Source organism: Perca flavescens, chromosome 3 (assembly GCF_004354835.1).
Source record: "Perca flavescens isolate YP-PL-M2 chromosome 3, PFLA_1.0, whole genome shotgun sequence".
In the NCBI taxonomy this organism is placed as follows: Eukaryota; Metazoa; Chordata; class Actinopteri; order Perciformes; family Percidae; genus Perca; species Perca flavescens.
This window is the reverse complement of record NC_041333.1, coordinates 28,217,856-28,230,259: the sequence shown is the minus strand read 5'-3', so window position 1 is coordinate 28,230,259 and position 12,404 is coordinate 28,217,856. Positions and strand designations below refer to the sequence as shown.

General features: G+C 41.7%; 2 protein-coding genes across 2 annotated transcripts; both read right to left on the bottom strand.

The window, feature by feature from the left end:
• Positions 1–2,994: 2,994 nt before the first annotated feature.
• Positions 2,995–5,791, bottom strand: her13 (hairy-related 13). Its single transcript, XM_028573663.1, has 4 exons — positions 5,570–5,791; positions 5,224–5,310; positions 5,031–5,112; positions 2,995–4,365 (listed from the first exon to the last, which is right to left on the bottom strand). The coding sequence occupies exons 1-4, from the start codon at positions 5,654–5,656 to the stop codon at positions 3,899–3,901; spliced, it is 723 nt and encodes a 240-aa protein (XP_028429464.1). The 5' UTR covers positions 5,657–5,791; the 3' UTR covers positions 2,995–3,898.
• Positions 5,792–9,420: 3,629 nt separating this feature from the next.
• her8.2 (hairy-related 8.2) lies at positions 9,421–11,607 on the bottom strand. The gene is made up of 4 exons (XM_028573371.1): positions 10,905–11,607; positions 10,656–10,751; positions 10,497–10,575; positions 9,421–10,061 (listed from the first exon to the last, which is right to left on the bottom strand). Exons 1-4 carry the CDS (start codon positions 10,965–10,967, stop codon positions 9,691–9,693), a joined length of 609 nt encoding a protein of 202 aa, XP_028429172.1. The 5' UTR covers positions 10,968–11,607; the 3' UTR covers positions 9,421–9,690.
• Positions 11,608–12,404: the final 797 nt, after the last annotated feature.

The following is a 12,404-nucleotide window of genomic DNA, read 5'->3' as shown; positions in this document are numbered from 1 at the left end:
TTCAGCGAAAGACAGCTGTCCTATGGATGTAAAATTATTTGGGATTTTGGGGAGAACTATATCATTTCATCATGGCTCACTAATTATCATGGTATATCTAGGGTTTGGTACAGATTATGCAACTGAATATCAAGGCTAATTAGTGAGTTTTAGAGATGCTGGTGCATAAGTGTGTTTTGTTACCTTTAGACAGAACCAGGCTAGCGATTTTCCTGTTTCCAGTATTTATGCTAAGCTAACCTGTTTGCTGTAGGGCTGTCCTCGACTAAAGAAATTCTCAGTCGACTAACACTTATACGATTTTGTCGACTAATCGATTTGTTGATTTAATTGACAGAGCTGTGCGCTTTGAGAGGTGGTTAAGACTAGAAAAGCACAATATAAATGTAGTTAATTAACCATCTGTAAAACTGAGTTTCTCCACAATTAATCCTTCAAAAGCACCACTTTAAATCTTGTGTTTACCATAAATGTGCTCATGAGTTTCTTGGAAATGAGTAATTAAGCATGAATAAGCATAAAAAAATGACTAATTGACTAAAGAAAACTTAGTCGACTAAGACCAAAACGACCGATTAGTCGACTAATCGACTGAGAGGTGGCAGCCCTAGTTTGCGGTAGTTTATATGTACCTGACAGATATGTTCAGAGTGCATATTGATCTTCTCATCTAACTCACAACAAACAAAAACAAAAAATCGATGAAGAGCATTTGCCAAAAACTTTAACTACTCCTTTAATATTCTACAAACAAAAATTAGCTTATCAAATATGCATCGTTAAAGATTAAATTCAAAAGCACATAAAGTAGGTCAAGGTAGCTCCACCTCGACCAGCTACAACATTAAAATGTTGAATAATAAAGCAAACTTGAAGGGTTTATAGATTTATTCATTAATTGTTTATCAAGGCATTTTAGATTAATCACAGGCCAACAATTGGTTAAGTTTTGAGTTGCCAGGTTGTAATGGGAATATCCTCCCTTGTAACGATCCTTTGCTTTTACTTTGGATAAATCCCACAATTCTCTGATTACTTTGGATTTTGTACTTGTAGGTGGAGTATTTTTCATTGACATATTTTTATTTAAATAAAGGATCTGAATACATTTTCTCATCACTGGTCTTTGCTCTTAATTCCCCACTACCTCCAACAAGGCTGCACCCCTGACAGAACCATGTCTTTACATGTCATGATCAAGTGTGAGTCATAATAGAGTGTGTGTGTGTGTGTGTGTGTGTGTGTGTGTGTGTGTGTGTGTGTGTGTGTGTGTGTGTGTGTGTGTGTGTGTGTGTGTGTGTGTGTGTGTGTGTGTGTGTGTGTGTGTGTGTGTGTGTGTGTTGGTCCCTTTGAAGAATCTGAGCCTGCTTGTATCCTTTGTAGTGTCTTTTCAACTGTGCGGGCTTTTGACGCTCCTCTGTCAAATTGTCGCAGCTTTGATCACCGTGTCTCGTCCGCTTCAATGTGTTTCCTCCGACGTTCACACCCAGGTCCACTTTGTGAACACCCACCTCCACCTCCACCTCCACCCGGGTTTGTTAATTATCCCTTTAATGCTCCAGGATCATCTGACAATAAACGACGTGTGATTTTCACCGTACATTAGGCCTACATGTATAGCCTTTTGGTCTGGAATAGCCTTTTTTGTCCCCCCGGGTGAATTCACTTTTCCATTTTATATCAGGAACTGAGTTGTTGCTCTGCGTTGTAAGCTGTTCCAGACACAGTCCAGACAGGATCTAACAGTACTTTGTTAATATGCTCATTGTATCTGAGGTGAGAGTGAAGACATTTGGAGAGGTGCGACTCTTTCATGTGCGCGCACGCACCGCGCGTCCTCGTGGTGAGAAAGGACTGCAGGTCGGAGGAAAAGGAGAGCATCATTCGAGGTTACTTTTTTAGAGTGATTATATATTTAAATGTTCATCTTATAAAAAAAAGATTAAGCCTCTGGCACCAAAGGACATTTAATAAAATATGCACAACACAAGTTCCTTTCTATTTGGACAATAGATTATGATAAATACTGTTTTATTTTCTCCTACACGCTACATTAGTTGTTTCTGGCTGTGGTTTTAATGGGCCATGCAATGAAACTTTAATCTCCGTGCTCCTAAAGGGAAACATCAATTAAATTAAAATTTTCAATAGCCTATGTTATTAACATGGCCTAGGAAAGTTCAATACATTAGTAGGCCTATATTAAACTATTTGTGAACATGAGCTCTCTCTCTCTCAAAGCCAGAAACCAAGTTATGCTGCATTCACGTAGTGTAAGTGTAGTGCAATAAATACTGGAATAATAATTACTTTATACGCTCTAAGCAATATCATACAAAACATCTTCTTTGTAGCGTCCATCTTTTTTTTTCTCCACATTACGACTTAAAGCCATGAACACACAGAAGTCGGAAGAACGACTTCACAACTCAGGCATTGGGACCCTCCGAGGAGCATGTGAACGCAGCTTCCGCCTCAAACGTGTGATGTCATCAAATATAAAGTCTGGATGTGCTCCATAGACAATTAATGATGGGAGACTGATTGATTGTTTTCTATTTATTACCCAAATGAGCTTTATTCTACTGTATGTTCTCAGTTCAGAAACAAAAATTGTTCATATACTCACTCAGAGCATTCCTCTGGGCGCTCCCAGTGTCATCTGAAACATCTTTCCCAATTCATTGTCTATGGAGCAGTTCCATACTTATACATAGTGATGACATTACAAATTCGAGTTTGGTACTCTAGTTTTTTGAGTTGTTCATGTTTACTCATATTTTGGACTGTCTTAGACTATAGGCATGACATGATATTTGAACTTTGACATTTTGAAAATGAGCATAGCACCCATTATGTAGCGTATTGGCCCGAAATCACTTTACACAAATTAGCCTTTTTTCAACGATAAATTAAGATTTTCTGACATTTTATCTCACAAAAGGTTCCAAAGATTTTTTATAGTACTCTCAGGCATTAAGTCAAGTCATAAAACAGCTTTTCAATTACATTATTTTATTTAGCAAATTCAAACATTTTACTGGCATTTCTAAACATCATGTCAACATAAAGTGGTCATTCTGAAGGAGGCTAATGGTCCACTAAACTACAGGCCTTTATGAAATACAATAGAAATATTTATATTAATCAGAGGCATTGCCAAACTTCTCGGTTTCTAAAAAGAGCTATTTACACAGAGTTATAGATGCAAAAAAGTGAACGGTTCCTCGTCTGTCCTTTGCTGGTTTATAAGTGAATGTTTCATCTTTCTCCAGGTGTAAAAAAAGAAGAAGTCACAAATGCGGACTCAAAGCCAGAGAGTCCTTACTGAAAAGGAAAGAGAGAACACTTTCAGGAGGCCCCAAGCTTGAAGGGCCCTTGAGAGAAAGGGCCCATGTAATGAGATAAAAGAAAACCTTTCTTTAAGACATTTTTTTCTATGATATCCAAAGCACTTAAGGAGTGTTTTTCTACTTCTATTTCACTGAGTGAATTCCTACATCTCCCAGAATGCCAAGGAAAACATTCAAACCTGCAGCATTCAGTTTAGGGTGAAAAAGCCACAGCCAGGTTCCCTCCACAAAACGCAAAGTGATCTGCGGTTGCACTGCACTGGGATAAACCGAGGCTGTTGTCAGCGGGCAAAATTTCTAGAGAACAGATTTGATGATTGAACATTAATGTGTAGAATCCAGAAAATCAAACCATGCTTGTGGCCAGTTATCTGCAAGGGGTAAATAAGCCAAGAAATGAAAGTTACACCATCCAAAATGGTTATTTGTGAAGTGTCGTGTGCCGTAGGGTGGACTTTTCCTTTTCAGTAAGAGGCCCTTTGTCATGTCCTCAAAGAAAGGAGCTTCAACATATCCCAACCGCATTCCATCAAAACCCCAGACCCCTACCAGGGTCTCCACATAGACTGAGGGTAGGTCATGGTAGGCATGCTCAGGCCCTCCCTATTCTCCAAGCCCTCAGTGGAACTCTGGTTGTGCTCACTGTCGGTCTCGTCCAAGTCGGAGCACAGGTCCTCGCTGGAGGTGGTGGAGGGGGCCGGGGAGAGGGCCGAGGACGAGCTGCTGGATAGACTCCTTCCTCCAGGTGAAGCCAGAGTCGTGCAGAGCGCCTCGTCGCCTCCGTGCCAAGTGCTGCCGTTACTCCCAGAAGTGTCAGTAATTAGATCCATCAGCACATTCTGGAGGTGGTCCTCATTCAGGGGCATGCACTCCAGGAGATGGTTAAGGAGCTCCGCCGCAACTGTTGAATCTATCCCAGGACAGCTGGACACAAACATGTGGACCTCGTGCATGCACTGGATGTAGCCAGCTGCAAACCTCTCACTCGCTTCTTGGTTGAGTGTGTCTGTTTCTGTGGAAGCAGAGAGAAAGGCTATGAAATAGCTGCAGCTAATTGCAGTTGGACTACTCATGGACCCAGTCAAGTCACTATATTATTTGGGTGGTTTGCACTTCTTATGACTTAAGAGTAATCCCATTAAACCTACTGATAAATCAGTGGTTGCTTTTTGTCGTGTGATTTCTATATTCGAAGAAATGTCTACATGCGACCCCTCTTCACTGGTTGAAAATGCCATACTCGTGACCAGTAAGCCCAGAGTGATGTTTTTTTCCTTGTTTTATTTGAATCATTTTAAGTCCTGAAGAAGTCAAATGATCCAGTAATTACAAAACAAAAGCTCAAAAGATAAGAGGAAACTCTTAAACAAAGAATAACTTTTGTGCAGCAGAGATACGTTTCTTTCTTTCTGCTTTCCTCTTCTGTTAAATACCTTGTGAGCCCTGAAATGTACATTGCAACCCCCAGTTTGGGAACCACTGCTCTAAATTTCAGGTTAAACTTCCAGCATGCATAGGCCTACCTACACTATAAAATGCCTTGATTCAGATCTGGAGATAATAGGAGGCAAACCTTAGTTGTCAGGGGATAACTGTGTCAGATACAGACATTTAAGATTAAATTCCCCAGAACTGCCTACTTGGTATTAGTCTAAGTTTAAGCAGAGTTGTACAGACCTTGGGTTCGGTTCTTTAGTACGTCCTCCACCTTCTTCACCGTAATCTCCAGCACTTCTGCGTTCTCCATCTTGGAATGAAACTGTGGAAACAACCAGCAGAACTCCATCAGAACCTAAATCTACCTGTGCATCACACAGGGGACAGGTGAGCACACTGAGGTGTAATGTGTGTGTGCCTAGCCTATACTCACGTCTGTGTCTGCCAGCAAAGTCCGCAGCTCCTGTAAGCTCTCATTGATGCGAGCTCGCCTCTTCTTCTCCACCAAAGGTTTCCTGGTCTGCAGGAACACAAAGATCACACTTCAGTCAGTGACAGAAACTCACAGCTGTGGATCAAAAACTATTGTTTAATTCTAGTTGAAGTTGCAGTCATATGTGGGATGTAGCCTAATTGACGGTTAAAAGCAAGGTTTAAACGCTAATGCCATAAAACTCAAAATGCATACAGACTGTCACCGGCGAGACAAGTGCGTCACTGCCAAGTATGTCCAAAGGGTGCCTGTTATTCCGTCAACAGACCCGCGGTAGGTAGCCTACCTTTCTGTCCGCTTTGTGAATCCCGTAGTAGGATTCATCTTCTTCCATATCAAGTCCAGTGCTGCTGGGCCGAGCCGAGGGGGCCATGTTGGTTGAATCGCCCTTTCTGTGTGGCTTCTTCCACTGCTGCTTTTTTTTTTCTTCCCGTCAGCGAGGTGCAGCTGGCAAACGGAACCGGTTACAGGAAGGGGAGGGGGTGTGGGGGGGTGGGGGGGATCGATAAACTCGCAGGCAAGCGAGGCGCCCTGTGTTTATTGTGCAATCCTAGTGAGACGTGCTGCTGGCGCTGAGTGGCTGTGGTTAGTATTTATAGGGGCTTATTAACATGTGAATAGGGGCTGAGCTGCTCGCGCTGGGGGACAACAGAGCGCACACGGCCGGAGCCAATGAGCGCCCACTCCCTTTGTCTCCGGCCTGCCCCGGTCTGCGCCCCAAGCAGCTGAATCAGACATTTGTTGGGTTAGGTGACCGACCGCTCGGTTTTCCCCCCACTGTTGGTTCTAATCAGCTGTGTAGTTTAATTCAGCTGTACAAAAGTCACTATAATGCAGAATAGGTTGTTAGAGGGATACCTACACTTTAACTGTTGTTTAAAATGTTATCATATATATATATATATATATATATATATATATATATATATATATATATATATATATATATATATATATATATATATATATATGCCTATGTGATATAATATAGGCCTACGTTTAGTGTGTAGACATTAGTCATTTGGTGACATAGCCTACACTATTCAATTATGCTTTGTATTTATCGTTGTCGTGCAGTTTTCTGACCACTCTAATAACGCCTCAGAGCATCTCAGCATTGACTCACATTGAGTTTTTGCTCTGTCGGTTTTTCTGCCCGACCCATTCTTCGTTCTGCTGACTATTGTGTCCGAGCCTCAGCAGATTTACCCGCCTGTTTGGCGGATGTAACGCGATGCCTTCGGTTGGCAGCTGCTGCTGGCGGCCCCTCGGCGCAAACTGAATCAGCCGGGGGAATTAAGGGCCCTTCTCCTAAGAAAGCGACAGGTGTTGGACTGCGCCTCGTTTGTTCTCCGTGTGTTTGGTGACTTCTGATTTGTGTGCAACTGCATTCTCACGTTGCCTTACTCTGCTGTATGAGGGTTTATAATGTCTGGTTGAATTAGCTGATAACTTACCAATCGTGCTGTCTTTATTGTAGTGTGCTGTTTGCATGCAAATTATGAAGCTGTCATCCTTTAAACAACATTTTGGACTGTTGAGAATTATTAGAATAATGCTGGTTCTTCTGGTATCAGTATTGGACTTTTTTTGTTTGGATGTTGTGCACAATGTATTTGTTTATGTCTAATAAGAGCGTTCAAGCCTCTGCCCTCGTTATTGTAGGCCTACATGTTTTGTACACGGTATTGTCATGCAAATTACCCTCAAATGCCTGTCTGCTCGAAAATGCACTACGCAGTCATCTATGTGCCACCTTCCAGGTAAATACAATGCTGTTTTCCGGTGCTCTTTTACGCACGGTATTCGCACAATTGCGCAGCTTATTCACAATAAGTAGGCACTAAACTCTAGTGCCCCAAATTAAGGAAGAGTTTCAGACCTCTCAAGTGGAGGGTTTTTGGCACCTCGCCACCCTCATGTCCATGTTTCAGATCTTTAATGGTCTGGACTGTGGCGAGAGCAGCTGTCTCGGCTCCTTTTTGTTGGTGAGCTCCGCTAAGGGAACAGGCGTCCCCCTCTCTCTCTCTCTCTCTTCTCTTCAGACCTGCCGCCTGGCTCCATGTGGCGGCCAATCATAATGGTAATAATAGCGGGAGAATGGGCCATATGCACTTGTCTATTTATTTTTTTTTAAACCCAGTGATTACATCTTTTTTTAAACTTAAATGTAGCAGAATATTCGCGTTGACCATCCTGACGTTTGTGCGCCATGGAGACGACTGTGATGCTTTAAAGAACTCCCATACCAAACCTTACTGGGTTCTTTATCCGAGCATCCAAGTTATTTTTAATTAGCCTACAGAGGCCAAATTAAACTGGTAAAGCAGTGTCAGTGTCTCGACCATAAAAACTATTTGCACACAAACATCCTTTATTCCTTGTTAATTTAGGTCAACCTTGAAATGGGCATCTTGTCCTTTTAATCACAAAACACATATGACTAATTATGATTTATAATTATAATTTATTTATTCATAATCAATACCTTCGAGCAAATGTTGTTGGCAAGCCATGTGAATTAGGGTCAATTCCCCCAAATCAAAATCAAAATTAAAAAATTGTCTGACTTACCTTGTTGTAGGCAGATAGTTTGAGTTTAGAGAACCAGGTTTTGAGATACCAGTCTCTGTGATGCACCACAAATTACATTCTATTCACTTCCATTGTATTGGCTGGACCTCTAAAAACCTCAGCACATAAAACCTAAACTAGAGATACCACTAGAAGTAAGTCAGACAACATGTTAGTTTATGATTTAGGTGCACTTACCCTTTAATAAAGCTTCAATTTGGTAACCAGCGGGTAGTTAAACTCATTGAACCCTGACATATTATCAACATATAAAGTTGTGTGAACGTGTTAACCAAATTAAACAGCAACATCTTTTTCATGGAAGACAGGTGAAAATAATTATGCTGGCTCTCTGTCACACTGTCATGACTTACTGGGACACTTGAATAGAACAGAGCCATCATTATGTTATTCCAAATACCTGTTTTTTCCTGCTAAGTCTCCTTTTAGCTCTGCTTGGTCTCCAACAAACAGCTAAAATATCTGACTATATATTAATCTAAATATTTTAGACAAGGGGTCTTAAACGTTTTTTAAGCCAAGGACCCCTTAATTGAAAGAGAGATGGAGCAGGGACCCCCTACTACATATATTGTATAAAATTAAGTTGCATATTAAACTGGTCCTACAAGAAGGTGTAGGGTGGCCTAAAGCTTTTATAAATACCTTTTTTGCATATAATACTAAGCTATTAAAATAGCCTAATAATTGTTGCCATGATTTTATAAATCATGTTTTAATGTTAAACATACATGTAGCACAGTGAAGCCTTAGGATGAACTGTGTATGTTGATGGTCTTAGTGACTATACCCTACCTATGGGCCAGTTAGCAGTGGGGATTTATGTTTGCTAATATGTTGAATTTATGTTAAGACTTTTTAATTTTTGAAAAAACTTTCAAAAATTAACAATAATTTGGAGGCCCCCCTGCAATGCACTCTGAGGACCCCCTAGGGGCCCCGGACCCCCTGTTGAAGATACCTGTTTTTGACTCACTAACTGCCTGACATTTGTTGCTGGGCAGGTAGTGTGTTTACCTGGGTTTATTTACTGAAAACACCTGTCTGCTGTTGCTGTAAACGTGGTGAGACTGAACTGTTCAGTATTTGCAGCCATCAAAACCATGAGCAGGATGGGGGCCTTGGGGAATTGATGATGTCTTAAGCGATGTATTCAGGTACAAAATTAGGTTGCAATTTGCTGTGTCTTTGAATGACCCATTTCATTGGGTGGTAAAAATCTAGGCTGACAGTTAATAAACACTTAAATAATCCTCATTGATTATACTGCATGTCCATATTTGTTTGATTATATTAGTAAATTATCTGAAAAGTAAACAGTTTGGGTCTCGTGGATGAAGTTGTCTTTCTGCACTGAATGGCCATTATAGCAGAAATTTCAGAACATTATTGACAAGAGCAACTGTACATGAACAATATGAATACATTCTCAAGAGTGTACACTCAGTTTTATTATTTGTATTAATGTTTGGGTTAATTATACAGCAAAGGAGGAATACATAGAAATCTATGCAATGCCAAGCAATTGGTCTAAGAAGCAAAGTCATACCTTATGATATCAAATAAATAAAGATGTTAATACAATAAATACATGAAAGATTAATAAGAGCCTTCTATAATGCAGGCTACAAGAAATCAACTTCTGAAGGGAAGTACTTTGAAAAGATCTGTATAGAATCATTACAGCACACCTACAATTATAATCACTGGAACAAAACTGCCCCATGTTTGTCTTCTGAGCAGCATATCTATAAGATACATAACAGAGGATGGCCTAACAAAATGGAAAACCAAGATCAGTAATCCACCAGTTCACCAGGGCCTCCACATCTCCAGCATCCCCAGGTGGGAGCTGTGGAGTGCAGGCCTCTCTTGGCAGCCTGCCTCATAGCAGGTGGACCCCTCTCTCTGGAGCCGCCTCACAGCAAGGGGTTCTCCTCTGAGGGGTGTGTTGGGGAGCACCGTGCCTTGGCCCGCCGGAAGAGGGACATCATCTCTGGGTGAGGGCTGGAGGGGGCTCTCATCGGTGGACCTGGGCAGGGACTTGAGGAGGTGGTTGAGCAGGCGGGAGCCCAGAGTTTTGTCCATCCAGTCGCAGGTGAGGAGCATGTTGTGGACTTCGTGCATGCACTGGATGTACCCTGTGCTGTATTTCTGCTGGGCCTCCAGGCCTACTGTGGGGTCTGCAGGAGGAAAAGGGAGGAGTTGTGAAGTCACAGCAGCCCCTTGTGGTGACAGGCAGCGCAACATGCATCTAGTAACCGCTTTAACTGTTGCTTCGTTCCCATCGGGAAGCTGCTGCTCACTAATACTTTCTCTTTCACAACACAATTTCACTTAACTATTAAAAACATTACCAGATTACAAACATTCCTCTAACTATCACTTCTGAGCTGAACACAATTTGCTACTAATATATACAGTAATGTGCTGATGCTGCTTTCTGTCATAGGGAACTCAAACTATTTCATGGCCTATTTCACTTTGTATTGCCCCATTTCTGACCCAAGAAATAACATATTTGAAGTATTATGGAGATCAATAAAAAAAATCCACATAATCCACAGTAATCTTACATAACACCCCACACTCATAAAGACAAGAGCCAGGCTCCTTACCGTTGAGTTTACTGCTCTGGATGTTTTCCAGATGCTTTACTGTCATCTCAAGAATATCGGCTTTTTCCAGTTTGGATTGCTGTTGAGAGATGAGCAGCCTTGAAGTTAACTTGATCTAGCCTCCATTGTTTACTTTTATAGACGTGAGGAAATACTCACATCAATTCGGAACGCCCCGATCACAGTTTCTTTCAGCTGATCCAAACAATTGTTGATCCTCTCTCGTCGCTTCCTCTCAATGAGCGGCTTCCTCAGCTGTAAAAAAAAAAAAAAAAGGCAGTTAAAGGCAGCCTGGATGGTGAGGTAGCCTACCAAGCTGGAGCGCAGAGGGCAAAGTGGCCCACATGTATAGCCTATTCTAAAAGAGAAATCGATCTACAGTAGGCTATATATCCAAGTGTAAAATACCTTTCTCTCCTCCTTGGCACTGGGATGTTTCCCCGCGTTGTGCGCAATGGATGAAGCAGTCATGTTTTTTTCTCGGGTGTCTGTGCGGTTGTGCCTCCTCTACTGAATCTCAGCGCGTCTCTAGGGCCCTCGGCGCGGCACGGCCCTCTTTTTATCGGGCGCAATTAGCATGTGAATGCTCCAACTCTTTGGCTGCGGGATTTTCCCACACACGGGGTCCCATCAGTCAAGACTGACAGGTCACTGGCTCCATTCAATAACAGAGAGACCCGGCCTAGAAAAAAAAATACTCACAAGCGACAGATGTCCAGTCTGAAACCATGCACTAGTACTCTCACCCCCCCACCCTCTCCATCCAACACAAACTGCAGTTTCCTCTTCTCTCCTGAACAAGAGTGTGCAGTTACCGTTTCTGCCTCGCCTATTCTGTCAGAAGCAACATTACACTACCTGCAGGATAAACCCATTCCCTCAAAGCTCACAGGAGATACAATGGGCTGACAAATCACTTGAGAACATATCGGCCCTAGGCCTACAGTAGGCCTACAGATTTGCCTGTCTCTGTATGGAAGACACTTCACTTATAAAAGCACAAATCTGGTAACAATAATAGGCTTAAGTGTAGCTATAGGCTACCTAATGCATGACTCGTGATGATTTCATGCAATAAAGTCAGTTCACACTTAAGGAATGTTAAGTTAGGCTACTTCATACCTTGGCCTCATTGTTACGCGACCAAACTATACCAGTTACATAAAAGTTCATTTCAGACCCATGCATTTGCTCAGCATCTGAAAGCAGAAAAGTAGGCCTAGTCTATATTCTAATAAAATATAGTGCTATTTCAGGATACATCCTTTATTAATTCATGCATTAAATCATAATCATGCATTAGTGCAGCATGATGGTTTGTTGCTGGCTGACACACACACACACACACACACACACACACACACCTCTCTTCTTTATATATATATATATATATATATATATATATATATATATATATATATATATATATATATATATATATATATATATATGAAGGAAAACACTCAGTCTAGGCCTTTAAAAACATCTAGCAGTGTATTGTGTAGGCTTTGATCACTCTCAGTGTTTTCAAATGTCAGACATCTGCTCTTAACTGTTAGCAAGCAGATGTCAGATTGCCCCCACCCCCCACTCCACCCCATTCACCACCACCTTAAAGCGCGGGCCAGTGTTTTAGAGGCACGCGACTGCCAGGCGAATGCCGGGTCGTGGGAACAGGAGCCGAACAAAGACCACTATTCATTCAAACCTAATCAGCATGAAGAGCGTAATAATAACCTCCAGAGAGGGTGGACAGTCCGGCCGAAGAGGAGGAGGTTTTAGCAGGCCAGTGACCATTGCCGTAGCCAATTGTAGCAACCATTCCAATATGCCTACTGCAAAGATGCAGAGAAATCAATTAATTAGGCCTAGAATACAAATCAGAAACGCATCAATTAAGCCCACCCC